General features: G+C 38.9%; 2 protein-coding genes across 2 annotated transcripts; both read left to right on the forward strand.

Moving 5' to 3' along the window:
- The first annotated feature begins 882 nt into the window (after nucleotides 1–882).
- Nucleotides 883–10,851, forward strand: pias4a (protein inhibitor of activated STAT, 4a). The gene is made up of 11 exons (XM_051094533.1): nucleotides 883–980; nucleotides 3,383–3,764; nucleotides 3,871–3,955; nucleotides 4,900–4,941; nucleotides 5,033–5,123; nucleotides 5,388–5,516; nucleotides 5,816–5,921; nucleotides 7,498–7,571; nucleotides 7,656–7,816; nucleotides 7,888–8,039; nucleotides 8,132–10,851. Exons 1-11 carry the CDS (start codon nucleotides 954–956, stop codon nucleotides 8,398–8,400), a joined length of 1,518 nt encoding a protein of 505 aa, XP_050950490.1. The 5' UTR covers nucleotides 883–953; the 3' UTR covers nucleotides 8,401–10,851.
- Nucleotides 10,852–12,795: 1,944 nt separating this feature from the next.
- On the forward strand, nucleotides 12,796–24,979 carry map2k2a (mitogen-activated protein kinase kinase 2a). The gene is made up of 11 exons (XM_051094534.1): nucleotides 12,796–13,369; nucleotides 13,438–13,648; nucleotides 13,731–13,877; nucleotides 13,949–14,026; nucleotides 16,962–17,013; nucleotides 17,936–18,060; nucleotides 18,256–18,469; nucleotides 18,587–18,651; nucleotides 18,782–18,843; nucleotides 21,631–21,676; nucleotides 23,434–24,979. The coding sequence occupies exons 1-11, from the start codon at nucleotides 13,287–13,289 to the stop codon at nucleotides 23,542–23,544; spliced, it is 1,194 nt and encodes a 397-aa protein (XP_050950491.1). The 5' UTR covers nucleotides 12,796–13,286; the 3' UTR covers nucleotides 23,545–24,979.
- The last annotated feature ends 2,904 nt before the right edge of the window (nucleotides 24,980–27,883 follow it).

Raw genomic sequence — 27,883 nt, forward strand, 5'->3', positions numbered from 1 at the left:
TGTGTTACAGAAAAGAAATAAAGCCATACGGGTTTGGAGCAACATGAGGGTGAATAAGTAAAGCTGAATTTGCTTTTCCCTCCAAAAATAGTATGAGATTACAGTATGACTTGCATGTTCATCATGATCATGCTATTATAGTTGTTTTAATATATGTATATTATACTTACCTTTGCTTTATTAACATGTGTAAGGAACAATGTACCTGTTTATTTCCTAGTTCTGCCTCTCACGCCTTATTTTTACCTCAGTTATTGACCTCAAACATTTTCTGCGTCCCCTCCCCCACCACATACAATAAAGAAAAACGCGGGATGGAGTTTCCACAGGATTGTGGATTCAGTCTCGTGTGGATTTTCCAGATCGGTTTACCCAACTGTCCTCGATAAACAAGTGTGTTTATTGTATTATATTTAACAACACATAGTTAACGCTTATTATTATACGAATGCGTTGTTTTAGTGTGCTTCTGTAGTCATTTTAGGGCTGAAATTACACAAAGCACTCAGACCTCAATATCCTGGCTTTTTACAACTCACGAAGTGGATTTTCCCGCGCGGAATGGATCGAATGGAGCCATGCGCTCCTGTTCCACTTGTCGCGGGAAACCCACCTCTCGCATCACATCTGAATGCAAAATGCAATGTGCTTTCGCTCTCACGCCAGACTATTAAAGTGGGCAAATCAGACTGTGAAGTTCAGGCGACGGTGGGTAGGTTTACAAGCACCAGAGGCCTATCAGAAAGGGTAGACCTTGCTTCAAGTTCTCTTTTTTTGACCGCACTGTCCCTTTTAAAGCTCGTCGTCACGCCTCTTCGCAAACGACCCCGCCTACTTATGGTGAATCCGCCGTGCTGATTGGTCACCGGCGGCGGTCATCGAACGCCTTCTCGGCTTCTCATTGGCCAGTTGCGGCCTTTCGCTTCAGGCTCTCGCGGGGCTGCTGTGCGAAGATGGCGGCCGAACTGGTAGAAGCGATGGTGAGTAGATGAGATTTTTAAAAATAGTGAAAGTAAAAGGGAACTGGCCAGACAGACGCGGCGCCTTTTAAAACAACTCGAGTTCAATTCCACACTGTTGTATTTTGTGCTCATTCGGGATAAGTGGGAGTCTGTAAAGTGCGTTGGCAATTTGTATATGTGTGTATGTGAATGGTTAGGTCTCAAAATCCAGTCAGCTGTTTATGTATGTAGCGTATTTGGCGCGTTCTAACGTTAGATTCGATTTTGAAACGTTCTGAATGTGCATTTGATGTTCAAAACGCAGTTTGGTTAGATAACTCACCAGGCTTTGAGACCAAAGCTAGTGTGTCTGCGCGCGCGCTCGCGGGGGCGCGCTGCCTGTAGAAATGAATGATTAGTCTGCACAATGCAAAACAACAAAACAGTCTCTTCATTTTCAAATCACACGTGTATTTTCGACATGTAGCTTTGGAAATCAACTCAGTTCCACACTTTAGAGAGCTGCAGGTTAGGTGTTTATTCACATGCACAATTGATACATGTGGGTTGCTTGCAAAGATAAATCATTTTCGTTTGCGTAATATCGTTAATACCGGCAGGTTTGTGCGTATGTTCAGTACTAAGGCATGATTACAAGTATGCTTGGAACTCCATATTGTTTTACCAGTTTTGCAGAAATGATTTCTGTGTAGTGTTTATATGGAGAGTGTCATTGGCCTGCATGGGCTCAGTCATGGTAAACTAGAGATTGAGGTCGTTTAGAAGCTTAAGGATTGAATTTGGAAAGTCAAAACAACAGAAACCACTTTAAAGAAAGTATTGTAAAGTTATGAAATTTTAGTAGATGCCTTGTGACGTTATGTATACATACACTACCAGTCAAAAGTTTTTGGACTGTAAGATTTTTAATGTTTTTAAAAATAAAAAATAAAAAAAAGAAGTCTCTTCTACTCACCAAGCCTGCATTTATTTGCTCTGGAGGACAGCAAAAACAGTAAAATTTTGAAATATTTTTGCATTTACAATAACTGTTTTCTATTTGAGTATATTTAAAATGTAATTTATTCCTGTGATTTCAAAACTGAATTTTTAGTATCATTACTAATGCTTCAGAAATCATTCTAATATTGATTTTCTGCTTAAAAAAATTATCATGTTGAAAAAAGCTGAGTCGAATTTTTTCAGGTTTCTTTGATTAGAAAGTTCAGAAGAACGGCATTTATCTGAAATAGAAATCTTTTGTAACATTATAAATGTCTTTATCATCACTTTTGATGAATTTAAAACATCCTTGCTAAATAAAAGTATTAATTTCTATATTTTTCCCACCCCCTAAAACAACAACAACAACAAAAACAAAAACAAAAAAACAATTAAACTGACTCCAAGCTTTTGAATGGTATAGTGTATAATGTTACAAAAGTTTTTTTTTATTTCAGATAAATGTTGATCTTTGGAGCTTTCTATTCATCAAAGAATACTGGAAATAAATAAATAAATAAATAAATAAAAAAAATGTTTCTTGAACAGCAAATCTCATTTTTATGATTTCTGAAGGATCATGTGACACTGAAGATTGGAGTAATGATGCTGAAAATTTAGCTCTGATCACAGGAATAAATTACATTTTAAAATGTATTCAAATAGAAAGCTGTTATTTTAAATATTAAAGCTATTTCAAAATTTTACTGCTTTTGCTGTACTTTGGACCAAATAAATGCAGGATTGGTGAGCAAAATTAAAAATCATACTTTTGACTGGTAGTGTACTGTGTTTTAACACGTCCATTTAGACTGGGACAAATATTCACATACATCATTGCTACTGATTTTTTTTTTTTTTTTTTTTTTTTTAAATACAGAGAGGTGTTATTATCTCTTTTACATCATGTTGTGAAGACAACTGACCAACCAATAAGATTCAAGATTTTGGTCACATGCACAAAGCTGCTGCTTTTACATATAACAAATTTTTTGGCACTCATCTCCTGGACAGTGTTCTGCTGAGCAGCAGTAGCTGCGCTCAATGGAAATGCGTCAATTTCGCAAAAACTCCCATATGGCTAAAAAGCTTTTATGCTCACATGAGGTGGTATTTCAGGCAATTCGAAAAAGGAATATTTAGGATTTTTCGCATTTACAGGTCACCTTGCATGTATTACTTTTAATGTATTATATATATTTGTAACCGAAACGCACCTAGTGAATAGCAAATGAAAAATCTAGACCTGGTTCTCTTTTATTTGGTGTTTTTTGACTTACTGACTTTTCTGTGACAAGCGGTTTAGAAACAAAGTTGTGCAGAGCTGCTTTGTGTACCTGTTAACCACTGTATTTAAAAACTGGACCGTATTAAACCGCTGGTGTGAACAGGTGCCTAATGCATTTCCCTGTTTCTCATTCCCTTTTTTGTCTTCCCAGAACATGGTGAAGAGTTTCCGGGTGTCTGATCTGCAGACGCTGCTTGCCTCGATGGGCCGCAGTAAAAGCGGGTTGAAGCAGGATTTAGTGGGAAGAGCTCTTCGGCTCGTCCAGACCGAATACAGTCCGGAGCTGCTGAAGAACGTTCGACAGCTCTACGAGACACGCTTCCCCAAAGCCTCGGCCTGGCTGGCGGCCCGACGCCCTGAGTCCGTGCCCGTAAACTACCCTGCTCTTAACTCCTCGCCCAGAGGCACGACCCAGGGCACAGACTACCTCAACGGCATCCCCAAAACGGCGCCGCCTCCTGCGGCTGAAGTCAAACTGGTGCCCCTGCCGTTCTACCACAACCTAGAAACGCTGCTGCCACCCACAGAACTAAGTGAGTGCCATTATTATGATTTAATAATAACCAAATTATAATAGGTGTTTCTAGCCAACAAGGAAGTAATGCAGTGAGCTAATTCTGTTTTTGTCACTCTTTGAAGTCGCTCAAAACAGTGAGAAGCTGCAAGAAAGTCAATGCGTTTTTGAATTAACACCAAGTCAAGTGGAACAGATCCGGAACTCGAGGTAAGAAATGTACAAGTCTTGCTAACTGGTGGCTTTATTTAGCAGTCGATCGATGGCTAATAATAACAGTGTTGATCTTTAGGAATCAGGGTTTTAAGTTAATATGTATGTATTTGTTCAAGAATAAGAATAATGTTACAAAATGTCTATTTCAGGTAAATGCTGTTCTTCTGAACATTCGTCAAAGAAACCTGAAAATTTCAACTTGGCTGTTTTCAACAATAATAATAATAATAATAATAATAGTTTTTTTGAGCAGCAAATCAAAATATTAGAATGATTTCTGAAGGATCATGTGACTGGAGTAATGATGCTAAAAATTCAGCTTTGAAATCACAGGAATAAATTACTTTTTAAAATATATTCAAATAGAAAACAGTTATTTTACATAGTAAAAATATTTAAATATTTTACAGTTTTTGCTGTACTTTGTTTCAAATAAAAAGCAGGCTTGGTGAGCTTAGTGACTTCTTTAAAAACATTAAAAATCTTACAGTTCAAAAACGTTTGATTGGTAGTGTGTATATATAGTTTATAAAATAATCTTTATGCTAGAATAGGTTCCAATAAGAGTGTTTTTTTTTTTTTTTTTTTTTTTTTAAACTGTGATTAAATGCGTTAGACGCAACTTGATTTTTCTCTAAAAATGTAACTGCACCAACCAAAAAAAGCTAAAACCTGCAAATGACACAGACAAAATTGTGGAAATGAAACTCTTATTTTTATATAATGTGACATAATATAATATTTAAACTATATAATGTTAATCAATAAATTAAAATATGCCATTATTGTTCAGTGGCAATTATTGATTGATTTTTCGATAATCGGAAAATGCTGAAATGTATGTTGTTTTTTTACTTACTGAAAATACAAAAGAATATTAAGCATCTTTAATTGTGTTTTCTCATAACATTTTTTTTTTTTTGCCTACACATGAACAGTGAACTTCGCCCAGGGATGAAATCGGTTCAAGTGGTTCTCAGGTATGTCATTCAGCTAAATCATATCTGTACATCAAGTTTTGGTGTCGGAGATGCGTTTATTGCATGCTAACATATCCTGTTCTTCTCTTAGAATCTGCTACACAGACTCTATCGGTGTTCAGGAGGACCAGTATCCTCCCAATATTGCTGTGAAAGTGAATCAGTCCTACTGTCATGTACCGGTAAGTGTTGTGAATCTGATTAGGTTGAAAGGAGGAAGTGTGGTGGTTTCACCACACAGGAAGATCGTAAATCTAAGCTGCTTAATATAAATGACTGTTTAAACATTTTTCAGCATCACATAAGCAATACGCCAGCCTTATTTAAAAAATTTGAATAATTTTTCTGAATGCATCTGTTGTGTGTTAAATGCTTTTCTTAGAACGTTGTATATCTTGTTGCTGTAAATCATTGATTCTGTTATTTACTTTACTTACTTTGTTTAGGGTTACTATCCCTCCAATAAACCGGGTGTTGAGCCACGTCGGCCCTGTCGACCCGTCAACATCACGCCATGGTTACACCTCTCCACAGTCACTAACAGAGTCACCATCACATGGGGCAACTTTGGAAAGGTACAAAAACTTCATACAAAGAGCTATTCGTATTTGTGAATGAATACGTTAGATCTGAGGTCTTCAACCCTGTTCCTGGGGACCCACTATCCTGAAGATTTTAGCTACAACCCTAATCAAACACACCTGAAGCGGCCAATCAAGCTCCTCAAGACTGCTTGAAAATTGCAGGCAGGTGTGCTGAAGGCGGTTGGAAATAAACTTTCCAGGAGAGTGGGTCTCCAGGAGCAGGGTTGAAGACCTCTGCATTAGATGAAGTTGAGTGTGATGTTGCTAACCGCTGTGGTGTTTGGATGCAGCGGTACTCAGTGGCAGTGTACCTGGTGAGGGTGTTCACATCTGGAGAGCTCTTCAACCAGCTGAAGCATTGCTCAGTTGAGAGTCCCGATCGTTGTCGTGAACGCAGTAAGTTTCTCACCTTGAGCAAACACATTGCAAACAAACACAAAATCTTACCAACTCCAAATATTTGAACAGTAGCGTGTGTATATAAATATACATATATGGGCCAGTCCACGGAATTGATTGAAACTGCTGTCCCACAACAAAAAAATGCATTTAAGTATTAAAATCTTAGCTGTTTACCAAGATTCTTCTATTATCTATTGAAACCCACAATAATATTTAAAATATCAGTAAGCTTTATATATATATATATGTAAAATATAAAATCATCATTTAGTGGGTGCTTTCAGTTGGGAGATGGCTGTCCCAAACCCTAACTTTTGAAAAATTTGAAAATGTTGAAACATTTGATAGCGTTTCCATAGTGACATCTTTGTTTCTTTTGTTTTTTGGGTGCTATCCTGTAAAATTGTCACTACCGTAACAGTCACGACCAAAAAATCTGGTCGTGTTTTGGTAGTGACATCTTTGTTTTTTTTTTTTTTATATATATATATTTTTTGTTATCCCGTAAAATTGTCCCTATCGAAACGTCACAACCAAAATATTTGGTGCCATTTCGGTAGTGACATCTTTTTGTTTTTTTTTGGGTGTTATCCTATAAAATGGTCACTACTGAAACGGTAATGAACGAAACATTTGGTGGCATTTCGGTAAGTACATCTTTTTTGGGGGGGTTGGGGGCTAGGTGGTTATCCCGTAAAATTGTCATGACCGAATCATTTGGTGGTGTTTTAGTAGTGACATCTTTGTTTTTTTGGTTATTTTTGGGTGTTTCAGTAGTGACATCTCTTTTTTTGGATGTTATCCCATGAAACTATAACTGCCGTTAGTCACAACCGGAACATCATCATTTTGGTAGAGACAAAAGGGAACACAATCCTTTATTTGGGGGAAATAAACTAAATTTTACAGTTACAGTTATGTAAATATCTAATATTTTAGTATGTTACAGTAGTGTTTTATTATGCAAGTTAAAATTCTGTAATGTGATGTGGTCAATACCAGAACATTACTGTCACTACCGAAAATGTGCTGTCACAACCAAAACATGGGATGTTTTGTCAAAAATGAAGTATACTGAATTAGCAGCTAAGATTTTTTTGGTTCAATGTATATTCAAACTAATGAATCCTTAACTTTAAAATCAGTATTATCAACATTTTGTCTTTTACAAAGGAAAATTAGATTCATAATACAACAAATCTCATAAATCACATTTGAAATAATGTTAAAATTGTAATTATTTATTTACCTCTGGTAACTTTTTATTAAGATCGAAAAAAATATATTTACAAGGAAGATGTAAGCAAAATCTTAATAGGTCAATATAACCATTCTTATTAAATAATTATTACTTAATTTCGCTAGTGACAAATTTGGGAAGAGGACAAATATTCTAGAACTTTCTGAAAATACAATATAAGAATTAACAGCGCAATTACGAAATACAATTTGTGGAAGAAGACACATTTATTTCAAAACATTTCCAACTGATTTTGAATCAGAAAATTAGAATGGCCCATATACTTGGCATCAGAATTTTACCAAAACATTTTGTTTCATTTGTACACAGTTCAGGACAAGCTGCGCTTTGATCCTGAAAGTGAGATCGCCACTACAGGACTGCGAGTGTCCCTCATCTGTCCTGTAAGTGTCCTTTTTTTGGACTCTCTGCTGTGGAACCACCATAGCAATGTTTGTAGATCTAACAAAAGTGTCTTTCCAACGCAGCTGGTAAAGATGAGACTTGGAGTGCCATGTCGAGTGCTCACCTGCGCCCACCTGCAGTGTTTCGACGCTGTCTTTTTCCTGCAAATGAATGAAAAGAAACCCACATGGACCTGCCCAGTATGCGACAAACCCGCTCCCTTCGAGCTTCTAACTATTGATGGGTAAGCACACTTACTCAGATTCCTTGCTTCTAGCAAGCTCTGGCGGTGAACTCACCAGACGCTCATTTCAGGTTACTCTCCGAGATCCTTAAAGAGACGCCGGAAGATGTGGAGGAGATCGAGTATTTGACTGACGGCTCATGGAGGCCAATCAGGGACGAAAAAGAGAAAGAAAGAGAGCGGGAAAACAGCCGCACGCCTGACTATCCGGTGGTTGATATATGTAAGGTTTTCTTTAACTTTAGCTTGCATGTTTTTGAGCAAAACTAAGTATTTAATGAGACATAACAGGTCTTGTTATGACTCTCATCCAAGGTGTTCCTGAGGCAAACGGCCACTCCCCAGCGCACAGCGGCACAAACCAGACCGGGAAGTCTGGATCGAGTGGTGCGTCGGCAGGAACCGGCGGCACCAGCGCCGGGCCGGGAGGCGGAGCCGTAGTGGATCTGACTTTGGACGACTCGTCGGATGAAGAAGGAGGGGGCGGAGCCGAGGACAGCGAGGACACGGATGACAGCCAGGACAGCCCCGCCCCTAAACGGGGCAGATATGATTATGACAAAGACCTGGTCACCGCTTACTGAGACCGGCAGGACACTAAGACTTGTTGGGGGGGGTGTAGATGGGATCTGAGCCTTGGAAATTCAAGAAACGTGTCCCCGTGTCCTCTCCCGAACGCATTTACACACTCATGCACGCACACAGACATGCACACTCATGCGCTGCTGACCTCTGGAGCAGTCGGGCATCACGTTGACCAACTTGTAGATGCCCCGCAAAGCCATTCCCAATCATTCATTGCATCTTAATACTGTATTCTCCCTTTAAAGACCATGGAAGAGTAACACCACCTTCAGTTCTACTCTTATCGTCCTCGACTTCCTCTCCACTTTGTGTTCTGACAGGGGCGTTTAAGATCTTGCCAGTTTTAGTTTGATACGAAGCTGTTCAGGCCTTCAAAACATTGTGAGACAAGCTACAGTATCTCCAAAACGTTCATTCCTTCGGGTCGAGAACATACAACCAGGCGTTTTCTGTTAGTCCTCCACATAAGATGTTTGTTAGCTGTTTGTTTTAATGTGATTTGGAGACAATACTGAAAGATTTCCATATTTCTCTCTCATATACACACTTTTTGGGTTTTTTTTGACTTTGTCCACAAGTTGACAAGCTACCTCAGTCTAACAGTTGAACTTGACCAGAGGGTTAATGAATTTTTTTTTTTTTTTTTTTTTTTTTTTTTTTTAAAGTTTTGTTTTCAATCCCTTTTGTTTTTTCATATGCAGCAACACTGGAGAGGCATCATGCATTGCTCATTATTTTGTGCTTGCCCATGTAGGCATCCTATTAAAAGTGATTCTGACTCGAGCAACGAGTTTCCGGTCAAGTCTGTCGTCAACTAGTGTGTAGTGACTGAATGTAGTGCGCAAAACGACATTTAGTTCAGAAAGAATGACGTTTCGACATCAACTTTTTGGTATGCTTGTCAGCAAGTAAATATTGTATGATAGCTAACAATGATGATGTATTATTTCTGATCATTTAATAGGAAATTGCAGGTCTCCGTGTCATTTATTGCTTTCTTTTAGTCGTTTCGGTTTGTATATGGCTGCTGAAGTTATGACTACACAAAGGTAGAACGATATATATCAGGTTGAAGAGAGGACAAAGAGTGGTTTTAGTTTTCTTTTAGACACAACTGTAGTAAATTATTAGGTTTGTCTAGTAGGGGAGCTGATGTTATTGGCAAAATACCTAAAATTATTTTTTTTTTTTTTCAGTTTGGACGAATGGCTGATTTGTTTGAGCCCACTGTATGGAGGTTTTTTTCTTGTGTGTGTTCATTTCAGCCAGTTGAGGTGGTGCTGACTTCAGCGACAGGCGTGTATCTTTAAATATGTTCCTCAATTTGTTGAGTATTTATTGATTTAACAGTTTCTGCCTCTTTTATTTGAATTAAGTTTGTGCATTTTATGAGGCATTTCGCAGCAATTTCATGAGTTTCCAGCATGTTGCTTTGTGATGGTAGATAACGCTGCGTCCTCTCACGGCCTGCTGTTGTTACGCGCACATTCAGCCATTTGCAACAGTCCGAACGTAACGGGGCTTAGTCAGGACTATGCAGACTTGACCTAGACCTCGGAAGAATTAAACTCCCGCTAAACGACCAAACACAAATGGCACATCCAGACGGCTGATCTGTTGAGGAGGACTCAGGGATGACGTGTTCTACTTGTCTTTACATTTTCTTCTCAGTCGAACTTGACACTCGAACCAGGTTTTCCAGCATTGTGTACAATATTACCTTCACCATCAGGTCACGTAAGGCAGTCTGGGTTTCTGATCTGGAAATTAAGATGTACTTTAAAGGCATATGGATATTGCTGTATAGCATATTTTGTTGTCCTCCAAGGTTTCAGAGAAAAATCACTGTATTAAGCTCACTAGTTGTAGTTTTAAAGTTTATTTTTCTTTTTCAACTAATCCTGAATTCTGACTTGAATACTCAGTACTGTATCCTATCTGTGTTTGGGAATTTCTCAACATAAGAATATTGCCATGAAGGGTTAAATTACTTGTTTGTCTTTGAGTCGGCATGGTCTTCCATCTTCATGATAGCCCAATTTTTCCCCCCCCTTTATATTTTTAAAGAGCTTCACATAATAAGCCCGTAATGTAGTATGTTCCCCTAAATTTGACCACTTTTTCACATTTAAGGTAAGGAACTTCTTAAATAGACTTCCATCTTTAGATACCTAGAATGATCTATTAGATGTGGATAAAATGTACATTTGCTTACAGTGAAAAGTTGGTGATTGATTGATTGATTGACAATATATTTCCAGCTCAGAGGTGAAGACGGCCTCTGTGTAGCCAGGTGAGGTTGAAGTGTTTTTTTTTGGGAATGGAGGCATCCCCTCTTATTACAGTGCTTAAGACAGCATGGGCAGTGGCTTGCAGTTCTTGATGTAAATGTTTTGTTTGTGTCTTTTATATGTTCATATTAAAAGCCAATAAAAAATAATAATATTTTATCAAGTTTTGAATTGCCTCCAGTTGCTCCAGGGCACAAATACATTGTTATTGGCTACTCTCAACGCTTCCTTAGGAAAATGTAAATCGGTGACCTTCTACGATGTCCTCAACGTGGGATTTGACGATAGGAGCGAAACGGTTGTCCCTGTCTGAACTGAACTCGAACTGTAAAAGCTCTAACACTTGTCAATTATGTGTGCAATTAATTAAACTGATTTAAAATAACCGTCTTTCCAGTGATTTTTAAATCTTGGATTTAAGTTAGTCTCTTCTGCTTGCCAAGTCTGCGTTTATCTGATTCAAAGTACAGCAAAAACAGTGAAAATTGTAAAATATTTTTACTATTTAAACTAACTGCTTTCTATTTGAATGTATTTTAAAATGTCATTTATTCCTGATTTCAAAGCTGAATTTTTAGCATCACTACTCCAGTCACATTAACCCTCAGAAATCATTTTAATATTCTGATTTGCTGCTCAAAAATGTTGTTACTAAACTGTAATGTTTGTTACTGTTCGTGTTTTTTTATTATTATTATTAATTATGTTGAAAACAATAATAATTAAAGAGTAATTTCTTTGTTTGTTTGTTTCCTTAATAAATATAAATTTCAGAACAGCGTTTACCTGAAATAGAAATATTTTGTAACATTATTATTATTATGATCAATTTGAAGTATGCTTGGTAAATAAAAGTATTCATTTTTATAATTTATTGAACAGTAAATCAGCATATTAAAATAATTTCTGAATAATCATGTGACACCACTGGAGTAATGATACTGAAAATGTAGCTTTGATCGCAGGAATAAATTAAATTTTAAAATATATTCAAACAGAAAACAGGTATTTTAAATAGTAAAAATCTTTCAATATTTTAGCTGTACTTTGTTTCAAATAAATTGAGGCATGGCGAGTAGAAGAGACGTCTTAAAAAAAAAACTTTAAAAATCTTACTGTTCAAAAACGTTTGACTGGTAGTTAAGTATTTCTAAGAAGTCTACAACAATATAGCTTTTGTTTGTTTTCCCCTCAGAATACCATAATTACTACAGTTAATTGTACTATAATAAAACTTACTACGAGCCTATAACAAAAAAGTTTTACCCCAGGTTTCACAGACAAGGCTTAAGCCTAGTCCTAGACTAAAACATAAATCTGAGGTGTTTCAGCTGAAAGAAACTTGCACTGACTGATCTTAAAATATATCAGCGCCTCAGTGTTTTGTCTCAAGATGCACACCAGTAATGTTTATTTCTAAGCACGTTTATAAAAATTACTTATATGTCCTAATTAAACTATGGCCTAATCCTGGCTTAGTCTAAGCCCTGTCTGTGAAACCGGGCCATTATTTGGTGAATTTGACAGCTACCACTTTTATGTTTACTGAGGTATTTGCGTGTTTTGCTACTTTGGTTAAGTAACCCTGGTGAAAAAAACAACATATGCTGGTAGGTATGTTTTGAGGCTGGGATGCTGGTTAGATAGGTTTTGATGCTGGTTTAAGCTGGTCCTTTGCTGGTTTTTGCTGGTTATGTTGCTGGTCAAGGACTAGCATAAACCAGCATCAAAACATACCTACCAGCATATGCTGTTTTTTCACCAGGGAAAGTAGTGGTAAATCATTATTATAAACTATATTTTTTTCATATTAATGTATGTAGTTTACTCTCAAGTTGTTCGTCAACTGCACAACTTACCTGGGTTTACACGACGCTCAGACTTCAGAACAATATTACTACGTGTTATATTACAACAAATGTGCAATTAGCTGCTAAAACGTTTTAGAAATTTGTATTCTTACGTATTTTGGCGACAATTTTACCTTGTGACGGTCTTTGTGAACTCCACAGTTCTTCAGTTCACCACTAGATGTTGTTCTTACTCAAATTAATAATCCCTTCTGTCAAACCCCGCGATAACTCGAGTGCTCTGACGACAGTTCTCGCGAGAGTTTGTGAACGCTTCCTCTTGGTTGGATAGCGGCTTCCTGGCCGGACTTTTTCCCCCTCCTTTTTCTTTGGGGGAAATTTCAACTTCTGTTTTCGCGGGTCCTCCGGGCCAAACAATTTCGGACAGCATTTCGCGGTCGGTCTTGTGGGGGCGGACGACAGGCCTGACTTGTCTTTTGCCGCCTTTTGTCTGTGGGAGCGCTCTCGAGTCAGAGGCCGTGTCGAAGACACATTCCAGCGATGAACGCGCTCAAATAAACTGCATTTCGTGCACTTTTGCGCCTATGGCAGTCGCTCTTTCCACTTGACACCTCAATATTATTTGGTACGGCTTTTGGAGGCATGACAGGGTGTTGAAGTTAGGGGCTTACGAATCTCTGAAACTTCTGTAGACACAACTGCAAGGGTTTGTGTAGCAATTTGAAGGATTGGATGTCAGCAGAGACAACCTGGTTGTACTCTTTGAAATAGATAGCAGGCACTATGGCACCAAAAAGAAGACCGGTCCCCTTGATTATAACACCTACAGGAGAAGGACAGTCAACCAACATTGATGCGGCGGCAGAGTAAGTATTTAGTTGGGTGTATTTAACACTTACTTGGTTTACCTGGTCTCACCTGGTCCTGTCTTCAGGGCCAACCTCGAGGCCTTGCAGAGGAAGTTAGGAGAACTAGACTTGGATGAACAGCAGAGGAAGCGTCTCGAGGCTTTCCTCACCCAGAAAGCCCAAGTGGGCGAGCTCAAAGATGAAGATTTTGACCCCATATGTGAACTCGGCGCAGGTAACGGTGGGGTCGTCCACAAAGTCCGTCATAAACCCTCAAGACTCGTCATGGCCAGGAAGGTAAGTGATCGACAGACTTGTGCATCTGCTGCTAAATTGGTCACGATGGCTTTCGGTCACGAACTTTCTGTATTTTCCACAGCTTATTCATTTGGAGATCAAACCAGCCATCAGGAACCAGATTATACGAGAGCTGCAGGTCCTACATGAGTGTAACTCGCCTTACATCGTAGGGTTTTACGGCGCCTTTTACAGCGATGGAGAAATCAGCATCTGTATGGAGCATATGGTGGGACCAATGTTGTTGTTGAAGGCTCATTGCAAAAGTGTTACGGCACACTGACACGTATTTGTCTGCAGGATGGAGGTTCTTTGGATCAAGTGCTGAAGGAAGCCAGAAGAATCCCTGAAGAAATTTTGGGCAAAGTTAGCATAGCTGTAAGTATTATCCTACCATTGTATTACTATATTATATACAAGGTTAAAGCCTAACCGATCTTCTGTAAGTGTAATAAACATAAGGGCGCTACTTCTTGTTGAGGGTTGTAACATGTTAAAACTTGAATGCTTTTTTTGTGCATTTTATCATTACATATGTTCTCCAGATTTATTGCTTTTAACAATTACTGGTGCAAATCTGCTGTGAGCAATATTCTTGTTAATTATGCATGATCCTTAAAGGGATAGTTCAGCCAAAAATGACAGTTCTGTCATTAATTACTCACCCTCATGTTGTTCCAAAGCTGTAAGACTTTCGTTCATCTTCGGATCACAAATTTAAAATATTTTTGATGAAATCTGAGAGCAAAGGTAGTAACGAAGTTGTTAAAAATGTCCATGTGACATCAGAGGTTCAACCTTAATTTTCCGAAGCTATGAGAATATTTTTTGTGCACAAAGAAAACAGAAATCATGACTTTATTCAGCAATTTCTTTGTTCAACAATTGAACTACAGATGTCACATGAACTATTTTATTGACGTTTTTTCTGGGCTTTTTGAATGTGGTAGTTGTGTTGCTGTCTATTTAGGGTCAGAAAGCTCTTGGATTTCATCAGAAATACCTTAATTTGTGATCCAAAGATGAACGAAAGTCTCACAGGTTTGGAACAACGTAAGGGTGCTTAGTGCTTTCACAAATTTTACTATAAAGCGCTTTACTAGTCAGTTTGAAAGTAAGTTTACATTAATTGTTAGATTTCTAAGGTAGAATAAATTTTTTGTGACACAAAAATAAATATTTTTCTATAATTTGTTCTGTGTTAGATACAATCAAACCAAAATTTATTCAGACACGTTTAACATTTTTCACACGAACACACTTTATTCCAGGGGTCACCAGATCCGGTCCTGGAGGGCTGGTGTCCCTGCAGTGTTTAGCTCCCAACCCTAATCAAACAAACCTGAACCAGCTAATCAAGGTCTTACTAGGTATACTTGAAACTTCCAGGCAGGTGTGTTGAGGAAAGTTGGAGGTAAACTCTGCAGGACACCGGCCCTCCAGGAACTAGTTTGGTGACCCCTTCTTTATTTGCTACAGTTTAGAACAGTGGTTCCCAACTGCGCTCCTGGAGGGCCCCCAACACTGCATGTTTTCCATGTCACCTTAATCAAACACACCTGATTCAGATCGTTAGCTTATTAGTAGAGACTCTAATACCTGAAATGGGTGTGTCAGACAAAGGAGAGATGCAAAAAGTGCTGTGTTGTGGGGCCTCCAGGAACGTGGTTGGGAACCACTAGTTTAGAAAATGGTAATAAAATATGACAAGAATTCAAACATTAAACTGTGTCAGAACAAATTAGTCTTCGTAGTGTCAGATAACTTTGATAGAAATTTATGTAACAAATAATGGTTATGTCAAAATTTCTGAATAATTTGTGCTCCCAAATTTTTATTAATTTTACTGGTAGTCGCCTGTATGAAGAAATATTTTGGGGTATAATATGTGACAGTTTACTTTATTTTGCTATTCTCACTTACATAAATGAACTAGTGTCCTGCACCCACTAGTAAAAAAAAAAATCTAAAATTATGTCTGGTGTCTGAATAATTTTTGGCTTGACTCTATATTGCCGATATTAATTGTGTGTATTTATTTAGCTATTTTGACATTTACCTTTGCTGTCATCTAACACTCTTTAAGAGTAAGTTTATTTAAAAAAAGCACTGTTACATGAAATATTTAGCAAATCTAAAAAAAAATGTCTTTTAGTAATGTGATGTCTTTTAGTTCTTAGTGCTTTATTTCTGTCTTACTTAGACAGTTAGGGCCAGACTTACTAAACAGGGCAAATTAGCATTAGAGCGCAATTCCATAAAAATGAGGGGAAAATTCTGCGTGTGATTTACTGACAATGCGCACATTAAAAACACAGATGCAGCCAGGTCATTTTCATAATGACCAGCACAATCTACCAAGAGCAATGCAAGTTACTGTATGCTTTAAGACATGCTTTGTTTTGGGTGATAAATAATGGCGCAAATACCAGTAATTTGACAAACGCCAACGTTAGTAAATCTTGTTGCATGATACACTTTAATACTCTCCTCCCATAAATTTTGTGTCTGAAAGCAAACTCCTACAAATGCATATTCAATACGTCAGGCCCAAAAATTGTTCGTTGTGCATCTTTAGTAAATCCTGACAGTGCTATTTTAACACCAAAAGATGGTTAATAAAGCTGTAAATCTGGCCTGTAGTATTGTATCCCTAGAATATAGTTTAACTCTTCCAACTTCTTGTTTTTGCTGTGCAGTTAATTACGGTAATTGTGTTTATAAAAATTGAAAGACTTTATTTAAAGAAATTGCACATATGCATGGGTAATGCACATTTACAAAGATTAGGTTATTGTGAAACAGCTATAGAAATCCATTAAATGAAAGGTACAGAAGGCAACCTGCTCTTCTTGTCTAAAAGCAGAATCCAAAAAATGGTACACAACCTCCATCGTAACATGTCTGGCACTAGTACGCACAGACCACAATATAATAAAGCTGCGACCACACCCACAGATGTGCAAACTCCCTTTCAAGTCAGAGTCACCAAAACATGCACGTTTTTCAACACACATTTAGCCGTATTCTTCCAAATGAATAGGGTTAAACTTCTGCTTCGCATTTGATCACGACAGAAGACAAACACTTTAGCATGAAATCCAAACAAGGGTGCAGAGATCTGTTTATGTGCGTCCATACTGTTTATTACACGTGTGAGCGAATGCATCTCAGCTTTCAGTAATCACAAAGCAGAAGTTGTTTTGTAAAGACTAGACTATGTAACACGTTCTGTAAATTCAGGAAGCTAGATACCGCATTGACAGTTGAGAGATAAACCCTATCGATGATATCTGCAACTCTCTCTCCACAGGTACTCAGAGGTCTCGCGTATCTTCGGGAGAAGCACCAAATAATGCACAGAGGTACACACAGAGCCACATTCCTCACTAATATCTTAGAAAACGTACGTGTGCGTACACGCGCTGGATGGCAGCAGGAAGTAGCCCCCTAATGCAGCTATTGAAATTGCATAAGAAGCTTAAAAATGATTATTATAGAGAGATTAGGCCTCACTTTTTCAAAGGTATTTGCTGGAGCTCTATCCAGAGACCTTCACACGACTACAAACCTGAGATTAAACAAAGCAAAGATATTGCAAAAGTTGATATTATTCCCATGCTACACTTGGAACGTTTGAATAGAAGCACTACATGGGCACTTTTTCTAAGTAGATCATAGAAATAGTGTGGTGCAACCAACATTTGAGCAATAATACTATGTCTGAAGATGCAAAGTATCAGTTTCTCTGTAGGGTTGCATGAGGGTCTGAAGGAGCCACACTGGGTTTGCAGGGTTAGACAGGGAGGGTCAGGCCTATAGTTGTGCTGTTGTGGCAGGGAGCGCTCGGCTGCTTGCGAGGAGCTGTCGAGGAGCCCAGCCGGTAATTACAGCCTCTCGGATGTGATTACATGGCAGCCGCACCCTGCAACCCCCTCCCTGCTTTTTCCTCTCCCACTCTCACCCCTCTGTCCACTCCCAGTGGGTGTTCGGGCTGAAGGAGGGCCCGTCATGTGTGGAATCGTTGCATGTCCGCACTGTTATTTGCTCCTCTTGCCCTGTGTTTAAGAGGAGGGAGGTGGAAAGCGGCTTGCATGCCTGTCCCTTCTGCTGCGACGGTGTTGTCGAAGCTAGCTTTGCAGTATGCAGAGCATCTTGCGAAATGTTTTTGCTGGGCGTGCTGGAGAAAGGGCGTTCGAAGGGGGATAAAAAGCCAGGTGGTGCCGCTGGGATTTGGACCCTGGCCCTCCGACTTACATGGTCTCTCTCTCTCTCTGGTCCCTACAGACGTTAAGCCCTCCAACATCCTGGTGAACTCGCGCGGTGAGATCAAACTGTGCGACTTTGGCGTGAGTGGCCAGCTCATCGACTCCATGGCCAACTCCTTCGTTGGAACACGGTCGTACATGTCGGTGAGTCACCCGCCCACTTCCCTCCCCAACCCCCAGTCGTTCTCGTTCCAAGCCCTGTGCCGGTGCCCAGGATTCTTCCATGTGGAGAGGAGGAAGTCGCTGCCAGGTTTTAGCCCACTCCTCCTGGCCACCTGCAGGGTGCGGCGCCCCACCCTAGTAGAGCTTTGACTTGCTCTCTGCTCTCTGCCTTGACAGCCGGAGAGACTCCAGGGCACGCACTATTCAGTTCAGTCGGATGTGTGGAGCATGGGCCTATCGCTGGTTGAGCTGGCTATTGGACGCTACCCCATCCCCCCTCCCGATGCCAAGGAACTGGAGGCCATATTTGGCCGGCCAGTGCTGGACACAGGTGGGGCAGAAGGCCACAGCATGTCCCCAAGACCCAGGCCTCCAGGACGACCGGTTAGCGGTAAGACCTACTTTAATTTCCCCAAACATTGGCATTGGTTTTATGCGCATTCGATCTTCTCCACAGTCTGCGTAATATGCGTGTTTTCGTTGAGCCTTGCGAATTGTTTTCCCCCAGGACACGGAATGGACAGCAGGCCAGCCATGGCTATATTTGAGCTACTGGACTACATTGTCAATGAGGTCAGAGAATATGCTTAGCGTGCAACTTACTTCCTTTGTGCTTATTTTTGCCTTTTATAGTATTTTTATGTAGCAGTTTCACTTCAAAATCACCCCTTTTTCTGCTCTCCACCTGTCTCTGCATCTGCAGCCACCACCCAAGCTGCCCCATGGCGTCTTCACCACAGACTTTGAGGAGTTTGTGACAAAATGGTGAGCTCCTGTGTGTTCTCGAACCTGCAAAGTCTTCAGTGTTGGACAAAACGGCATCTGAGTAGGGATGTTCGTTTCAGTTATCTTTACTAACCGACAGCCGACGATTATTAACCAATTATTAACTGTTAACGGACAAGATTATTATTTTTTTTTAAAGATTTATTTTTGGCATTTTTAGATAGGACAATGTAGGTAGAGAGAGAAGGGGGTGGGATTGAGAAAGGTCCACAAGCCTGGATTCGAACTCGGGACGCCCACAGTGCAACGGCGCTACAACAATGTTATTTAAAATTATTTTATTATTCATTTAATTATTTTAGAAATGATAAGCATTAAAAATACCCATTAAAAATACAAATTTTACCATCATCACATCACGTACCTGCAGTGCTTTTGCGAATGGAGAAAAACATACTAAAGTTAGGCTATATATATATATATATATATATAATGAATGAACAGGCCTATACGATATATTTTTTACTTAATTAACAAAACGAAAGAAAAAAATGTGCAACAAGTTGCTAGTTTGCAGAGTTTTGGTTCGTTTTTGTGCTGCGCGAAAGGAAGACCGTTGAAAGCGGCGTCCTATTTTTCTTTATTTTACAAATACACAAAGATTTGTTTTTATTCTGAATGTACACTAACAAAAGCAAACCGTTAACGGTTTTGACTATCTGTATGACTAGGAGTTGTTTCCACTGTTAGAAGGGAAAAAAATCAAGTGATTGCGCCGATCACACAGTTAAGCATTTCTAACTTGACAATGCAGCCTTTCCATTATCATAGTAAAATACAGTCACAGTTAAAACACACTGCTTAGTCATTATCAACGTACTGCTGTGATATTATACCAAACAATTTGTTTTATGCGGATATTGGAATGCGAGTAAAGTACAAAATCAGGTTTACATAATAAATAATATTTTGGCCTTCAAATATATTTTGAATACGGAAACATTTGGATTTGTGTCGTATGAAACCCAACGTTAGTTTCAGTTTTGCTTTAGCTTAAATGAATTTGTTTGTATAGCCTAGCTTCTTATATTTTTAATTCTTTTCTGAATACTGTTAAAATGAAAGGATTTTTTTGTGGAGTGAGGGGAACTAAAATAGCCTAGCCTATGTTTATAGCGTTTGTAAACATTTTGTGTCGGCATCAGGTCTATTTCTGAATGTGATAATAAAATGCGACTTAACGTTATAGCCTACACGATTTATCTTTTAGTTTATTTTAAGCGTCCAGCAAATGTTTTAAAATATTTTGATATATTACTAAAAAAAATTGTAATTAAATTACAGTTTAAACTGATATTAATCGGTCAAAGTTCTTCCTGTCGATTAACGGTTAACCGGTTAAAATGAGCATCCCTACATCTGAACTACGGCAAAGTTGGGCCTTGATAAAAGGGTCATGGTAGAGGGATGTCTATTCTTGCTCCTGGAGGGCCAACCTGCTCTAAACACTTGCCTGGATGTTTCTAGTAATTCTGAAGTCCTTGATTAGCTGGTTCAGGTGTGTTTACATAGGATTGGTGCTAAACCCTGCAGGATAGTGGACCTCCAGGAGCACGATAGGACACCTCTGTTGTAGTATAGTTTGGAGAATGCAGGTTTGAATCTCGACTGCATTGTTCCCAACGTCAAATCTACTTCCTCCATGTATTTCTTGTTGATCTTCATTGATTGCTTTTAAATGTACTTTAAATACTTTCATCAGGATAAAGCAATTGCTGGTCTTTTTAAAGGGTTAGTTCACTCAAAACTGAAAATTCTGTCATTAATTACTCACCCTCATGTCGTTCCAAAACCAAGACCTTCATTCATCTTTGGAACACAAGATATTTTTAATGAAATCCAAGAGCTTTCTGACCCTGCATAGACTGCAACCGACACGTTCAAGGCCCAGAAAGGTAGTAAGGACATTGTTAAAATAGTCCATGTGACATCAGTGGTTCAACCTTAATTTTCTGAAGCTACGAGAATACTTTTGTGCGCAAAGAAATCAAAAACAATGACTTTATTCAACAATGTCCTCTCTTTCGTGTCAGTCTTCACTGCGCATCCACGAGAGTAAAGCAGAGAAATGCCCACGCATGTGTGGTGATATTGAATAAAGTCTTTATTTTGGTTTTCTTTGCGCACAAAAAGTATCTCGTAGCTTCATAAAATTGGTGAACCATCAAAGTGGTTGAACCACTGATCTCACATGGATTATTTTATTGATGTCCTTACTACCTTTCTGGGCCATGAACGCTGTCCTTGCAGGGTCAGAAAGCTCTAGGATTTCATCAGAAATATCTTAATTTGAGTTTGAAGATGAATGAAGGTCTTACAGGTTTGGAACGACATGAAAATATCACGCAAACGGTTTAGACTGAAATCTACCAGTTCGGTTTTTGCAAAGTCAGCTAACTGATCTTGATAATATAATTGTAGATTAGGTTTGTCCGACATGTGCACACACTTATCTGACTACAGTTGGCCTCGCTGTTGTACACTTGCTCCGAAAGTAAGCAGTGACTTGCAATATCTGTTTAGTCCTTCAAACATTTGTTTACTGGGACTGGCAGATTAAGACTGCGCAAGACAGTTTGACTATGCAAAAAAAAAAAAAAAAAAAAAAAACTTAATCAAAACACTAATTGTAAAAATGGTTACTGTCCTGTCACATTAAGGCCGTAATACAAAAACCTCAACATCTCCCTCTAGATTTCTGGGCTAATGTTTTATTGATTGAGAATTTTATTTTGTCTTAATGTTTTTTTTCTGTGTTTTTCACAGCCTCATTAAGAACCCTGCTGACAGAGCTGACCTTAAGATGCTAATGGTATGTACATTTACCTGTATGGTAACCGACTCTAAATTACATTAGATTAAAATTGTAGTTTTACTGACAATATCTAATGGAATAACATGGGTTACTAAAGGGTTAGTTCACCCAAAATTTATCCTCGGAACACAAATTAAAGATGTTTTTGATGAAATCCAAGAGTTTTCTGACCCTGCATAGACAATGGAACTACGACGTTCAGGGACCAGAAAAGTTGTTGAAAATTGTTAAATAGTCCATGTGACATCAGTGGTCCAACTGTAATTTTATGAAGCTACGAGAATACTTTATGTGCACAAAGAAAACAAAAATAACGACTTCATTCAACAATTTCTTCTCTTCTGTGTCTGTCGACACATGCATGTGGTGGCGTGGTACTCTGACAGTTTTTGTTTTCTTTGCACACAAAAAGTATTCTCGTAGCTTTATAAAATTACGGTTGAACTACTGATGTCACATGGACTATTTTAACGATGTCCCTAAAGGAGAAGTTCACTTCCAGAACAAAAGATAATTTACTCACCCCCTTATCATCCAAGATCTAAGAGGATTTCTCTCCATATAGTGGACTTCTTTGGTGCTTATGAGTTTGAACTTCCAAAATGCAGTTTAAATACAGCTTCAAAGGGCCCTAAATGATCCCAGCTGAGGAAGAAGGGTCTTATCTAGTGAAATGATGTGTTATTTTCTAAAAAAAACAACTGCAATTTATATACATTTTAAGCTCAAATGCTTGTCTTGTCTAGCTCTGCGTAAACTGTGTATTCCGGTTCAAGACAGTTAGGTAGGTCGAAAAACTCCCATTTTCTCACACTTTCATTTTCTTACATTTTCAAAATCGTTCTACATTGCTGCAGAAGTACCGACCCAGTGTTTACAAAGTGAACATGCAAAGAAGATCAAATGCCCTTAAAAAAAAAAGAAAAACGGCAATGTTAGGACGATTTTGAAGTTGGAGAAGAAAATGAGATGGGAGTTTTCTGACACACCCTAACTGTCATGAACCAGAATACACAGAGTTCATGCAGAGCTAGACAAGATGAGCATTTGAGGTTAAAAAATGCATTAATTGTCATTTGTTTTTTAGAAAATAACCAATTGTTTCACTAGATAAGACCCTTCGTCCTTGGCTGAAATTGTTTAGAGCCACTTGAAGCCGCTTTAAACTGCATTTTGGCAGTTCACACTCACAAGCACCGTAGAAGTCCACTATATGGAGAGAAATCCTAAAAAGTTTTCTTCAAAAACCATAATTTCTTCACAACTGAAGACCGAAGGACATGAACATCTTGCATGACAAAGGGGTGAGTAAATTATCTGTAAATTTTTCTCCTTTACTTTTCGGGGTCTTGAACGTATCAGTTGCATCAGAAAGCTCTCGGAATTCATCCAAAATATCTTAATTAGTGTTCTGAAGATGAACAAAGGTCTTGCGTGTTTAGAATGACATGAGGGTGAGTACTTAATGACAGAATTTTAATTTTTGAGTGAACTATTCCTTTAAATAGTGAGAGCTGTTAGGAGTGACAGAACCACCAGTGTGTCAGTTTTTGGCCATGTTAGTACAGCAATTAGCTCTAGTTACAACTTGAAATGTTTCCCCAATTGCACTCGGTATGGTATTGACATTGTAGAACATCATGCATTACTTGTAGGGGTAAAATTAAGGCAGGTTGTACTGAAAATACAATTAACATCGGCTCCTTGGCACCAAAACCTGCTCATGGTGTAATTGATGTGATATTCTTTTGCAGGGCCACACGTTCATCAAGCGGGCTGAGGTCGAGGAGGTGGATTTCGCTGGATGGTTGTGTAAAACCATGGGCCTTCACCAGCCCAGCACACCCACTCATAGCGCTGAATGAACGCTGGCTCACAGCGTAGCCACCCATGCCATCTCATCCTCCGCTCTACTTCTCTCCTTTCTGCTCTCACAGGCCTGTATGCTTGTAAGCCTCCGACACACCGCTGTGCGCTCTTTTGCCGTTCTCCGCTTGCTCTTCCCTTCCACTGCGGTGCATTCTGGGGCATTGTTCTATGAGAGCCTCTGGTGTTGGAACACAGTCTTTTGAACGAATATGGAGATTAGAGTCACTTAAGTGGAGTGGCTGTATTTTTAACGACCACATTATTCAGGAACGTCCAAATTGGTAAAGATCAGCTAGGTTTTGTTTGTGTAACAGCTACTCCATTAGTTTTATGATGTTTTTGTTTTCTTTTCATGGTCGGTTTATTATTTTTTTTTCTTGCTAAATCGCTACTTTTTTTGGCAGTTAGCATTACACTGTGTTAAAATGGATAGCTTGATTCAATGGCAAACATTTAATTGAGAATCAACTGCCATTTGCATCTAAAAATAAGAATGAAAACCAAAGAGGGCTACTGTTGATCATAGAGGTTGGTTTATTGCAAAGATGATTATAAATGCAATCAGCAGCGCTCAAGTGCAGACGTACAGGTAGCAAGTAATCAAGTCACGCCAAGCAATGGCCACACATTAGCAGAAAGAAACGTAAGCTTAATTAGAGTTCCTGTATCAGATGCCCCTTGTCCTACTGCTGTGCCTGTGGAAAAGATCAGTCATTTAGTATTCATAAATGCTTGAATGGTTTTTCTTCAATCTTGCTTCATTTTTCAACTTAAAATCATCTTCAGAAGAGTATATTTGGGAAGAATTATTGTTTCTAACTTATGCTTAAATGATTTCTTTTAAATTTCATACTTTTGATTTCAAGTTTGAATACAGCCAGGGTTGCACCTATCTTTACAGTGCTTTTACAATAAGCCCAATGAATTTAAACACGTCAGAGACCACAACAGGTACACTCATAGTCTGGTCTTCAGTGGTATATAAAGTGCAAAGTAACGTCTCAGGCCACCATGTACAGTGCTATGCAGATCAAATGAACCTCAGCAGATATTGCTGTATTAGTAGGTCTTATAAATACACGGGTGTTACAGATGGGCATTGTGAAGTGTGGCTAAAGCCCACTTGCTCTAAATAGCTTTGTTTCTTTTTTTTTTTTCTCTTTCCTTAGTACTTTTCAGTAACATTGAAACTGTATTACACACTGGCATTCAGCTCCGACAAAGTGAATGCGTCGCCACACTTATGTGTATAAAATATATGTACAGTACAAATGGTACTGTTTTCAGTCTTAAATAGCATTTTATTTTTGTTTTTGTTTGTTTTTTTTTGGGACTAGTTTAGAGAAGAGGATATAAGTCATTTTATTACCATATGGAATGTGTTGAATACAGTTCTAATATAAAAATAAAACTTATTTGTGAATGATTATATGCCTGTAGTTGTTGTCAGTCTTATGTTTTGAACAATTTTTTAAGGTTTTATTGCAGTTTACTGTATTTAATGTACTTTTAAATTACGTAATATAAAACACATCCAGTTGAAGTCAAAAGTTTACGCACACCTTGCAGCATCTGCAAAATGTTAGTTTTTACCAGAATAAGAGGGATCATAGTACTGACCTGAAGCTGTTTCACTCAAAGGATGTTTACATGTAGCCCATGTAGCTTTGGTTTTTCAGCATTTTTGTGAATTTAAACCCTTTCCAACAATGATTGTATGATTTTGAGATCCATCTTTTCACACTGAGGACAACTGAGGGAGTCATATGCAACTATTACAAAAGGTTCAAATGCTCACTGATGCTCCAGAAGGGAAAACGACGTGTTAAGAGCCGGGGTGAAAACTTTTGAACAGAATGAAGATGTGTACATTTTTCTTATTTTGCGTAAATATATATTTTTTTCATTTAGTACTGCCCTTCAGAAGCTACAGAAGATACCTGCATGTTTCCCAGAAAACAAAATAAGTGAAATTTAACAAGTAAACAATGTAAATGACTATGTAAATGTCTTTTATGTGAAGTATTTTATTATGTTAACTGAAATAACATGCATTTGGTATGATCCCTCTTATTTTGGTAAAATAATGAACATTTTGCAGATTCTGCAAGGTGTATGTAAACTTTTAACTTCAACTGTAGACAGCTAGATGAACATGTGACTTGCATTATAGCTGTTCATTTTTGGTATATTTTAACATGGTTGTAATAACATCCAGTAATGGACAATGCATATTATATGCATAATGGATTATTAACAATATTTCATGTATTATTATTATTTTGTCTCAGTTAAGCCAGAAAAAGAAAAAAAAATGAAATAACCGTTTAGCCAATGCTTCAAGGCTGCTCACCAGTTAGGAATGAGTTGTTACAAAACCAAGCTGTAGAGACATGTTTTATAAAAAAAACTTTGGCATCGCTTTTGAAAATACGTGCAGAATTGTGAATTTAGTCATTTGAAATGCACCTTGACAACTTTTAATTATAAATCAATTTTAAGCGTCCCAATTATACTGCCCTCTATGTCTGCCATGTGTTAGTTCATCATGCTCTTCTCCTACTTAATACTTCAGCATTAAAGCATAACACAATTACGCTCCTCTGCGTCCACTCCCTGTTTTACGGGAGAGTCCTCGATTGTACAGTCACTCTGAGAGAGGTCATATACTGCTCCTCCTGTTTTTGAGAACTTTCAGTCCAGCAGCAGGTAAGCGGCGAACGGGTCTCTTAAGTGGTGGAGGATAATCCATGTCTGTCCCGCTGGTCGACTGCACTCATCGCTTCTTTCAGCATGATTCTGGTGAGTATGGAGAATCACGGTACGTTTCGTTTAGTTTAGTTGTTTGGTTACTTATTTTTAATTACCGTTCGTGAGGATTTGGTTGTTACATATAAAGGAGGAAGACGTGTCAAAAAGGTGTGTAGCAGTAAGTGAATAGTGTCACTTCTATCCGACGACCCCTTGAGAGTAGGTACGCTCTGTGAGCTGTATTAGTTGAGACAGTGGAGGGTGTGTGTATATGTATTGCGGGGGGGACTGCTGGCAGACCCTGAGTGTCCTGGAATGTGCCATGGCTTGTTCTGGGGTGGGACTCCATGACCTCAGGCAATGGGATGGGTGGGTGCGACTGCATTCGCACACACAGGGGAGAAAGAAGGACGGTTAACTCTCGTTATTTTGGCACACGCGCTCACCCAAAGTACACGTGCAACACCCCTGCAAACAACTTTGTTCAAATACAGGCCGGTTCTACCAGCGATATCCTTGAGAACTCTGCTGCTGTGTTACTGTCATGAGTGCTGGTGGCCACTATGGCATGATAACAGCCTTTTACTGTATTCCCCAGAGATGAGCAGAGGAGAGCAGCATGGGGGAATGCTGTTTCTTTAAGAGAGAGGGAGAGCAAGAGAGAGAGAGAAAGGGAGGGACCTTTTTGCCCTCCAGAAACCAGGAAGGGAATTGAGTTGATCTGCTGGTGCTTGGTTAGCGCATACAGAGCTTTGAACAGCAGGGACGGCTAAGAGAGAGAGAGCTCCACAGAGGAGGAGAGAAGAGGAGGGAAGAGCTAACCCATAACAAGCACCGCCACGGCCATCGCAGGTGAGCTCGTTTCCCCCTGCTTGTCCCCCGTGTCGTCTGCCCAGGGCCTATCGACTGAAGGGAGCAAGGCTGAGGAGGAAGGAATGAGGGAGGGGGACAGAGAGGAGAGAGAGAGAGAGTATGTGTGTGGGGGGTAGGAGGGGGCTCCTGTGCCAGTGAGGAATTATTCCTCTTTTTCTTTGGTCTTCCGAATAACTGCTTTGGCACACCTTCGATTCACTGGCGTCGCTTCAGTAAACTTTTTTTTTTTTGTTCTTACAGTTGTTAACTTTTTTCGTTGTTGTTGTTTTGGAGGCAGCCCTTAAGGGGTGTGTTTGTCGGAGGTTAGACAAGCGGAGAACGTAGTAGGAAGGAACCAAAAATAATTCCGTAGGACAAGGTACAGTGCTACGCACTGGGGTCCACTTTTTCTTTTTTAAAACCTTTGTTGTCATTCGTGAAGAAACAAACTCTAACTTGTGCATGCACCTTTCTGTCTCAGATTGCATTTACATGGGTCACTGCTATTCTGGAATATTTTGGGTGTTAAAAAAAGTCTCATTTGGGTCAAGAATGCTGAATATGTCAGATGATGTAGTGTGCCAAGATGTATTTACTGTATTGAAGTTCGACAGAGTTGCGTTTGGCACCATTTGTCTTTTTTTTTTCATACGTACAGAGCTTGGCACTGCTTGTTGGCTGGTCTGTACTTTTAATACCTGGCATCCTGCTAGCAACACACGGTAGTGTATA

This window comes from Labeo rohita, chromosome 22, assembly GCF_022985175.1.
Source record: "Labeo rohita strain BAU-BD-2019 chromosome 22, IGBB_LRoh.1.0, whole genome shotgun sequence".
In the NCBI taxonomy this organism is placed as follows: Eukaryota; Metazoa; Chordata; class Actinopteri; order Cypriniformes; family Cyprinidae; genus Labeo; species Labeo rohita.

What these genes read in the sequence shown, in the direction of transcription:
- map2k2a (XM_051094534.1), top strand. Translation starts at nt 13,287, where the DNA reads ATGGCACCAAAAAGAAGACCGGTCCCCTTGATTATAACACCTACAGGA. An exon ending in AACATTGATGCGGCGGCAGA is followed by an intron (nt 13,370 to 13,437) that starts GTAAGTATTTAG and finishes TCCTGTCTTCAG; the next exon opens with GGCCAACCTCGAGGCCTTGC. An exon ending in GAGGAGTTTGTGACAAAATG is followed by an intron (nt 18,844 to 21,630) that starts GTGAGCTCCTGT and finishes TGTTTTTCACAG; the next exon opens with CCTCATTAAGAACCCTGCTG.
- pias4a (XM_051094533.1), top strand. Translation starts at nt 954, where the DNA reads ATGGCGGCCGAACTGGTAGAAGCGATG. An exon ending in GAACAGATCCGGAACTCGAG is followed by an intron (nt 3,956 to 4,899) that starts GTAAGAAATGTA and finishes ACACATGAACAG; the next exon opens with TGAACTTCGCCCAGGGATGA. An exon ending in GAGCTTCTAACTATTGATGG is followed by an intron (nt 7,817 to 7,887) that starts GTAAGCACACTT and finishes CGCTCATTTCAG; the next exon opens with GTTACTCTCCGAGATCCTTA.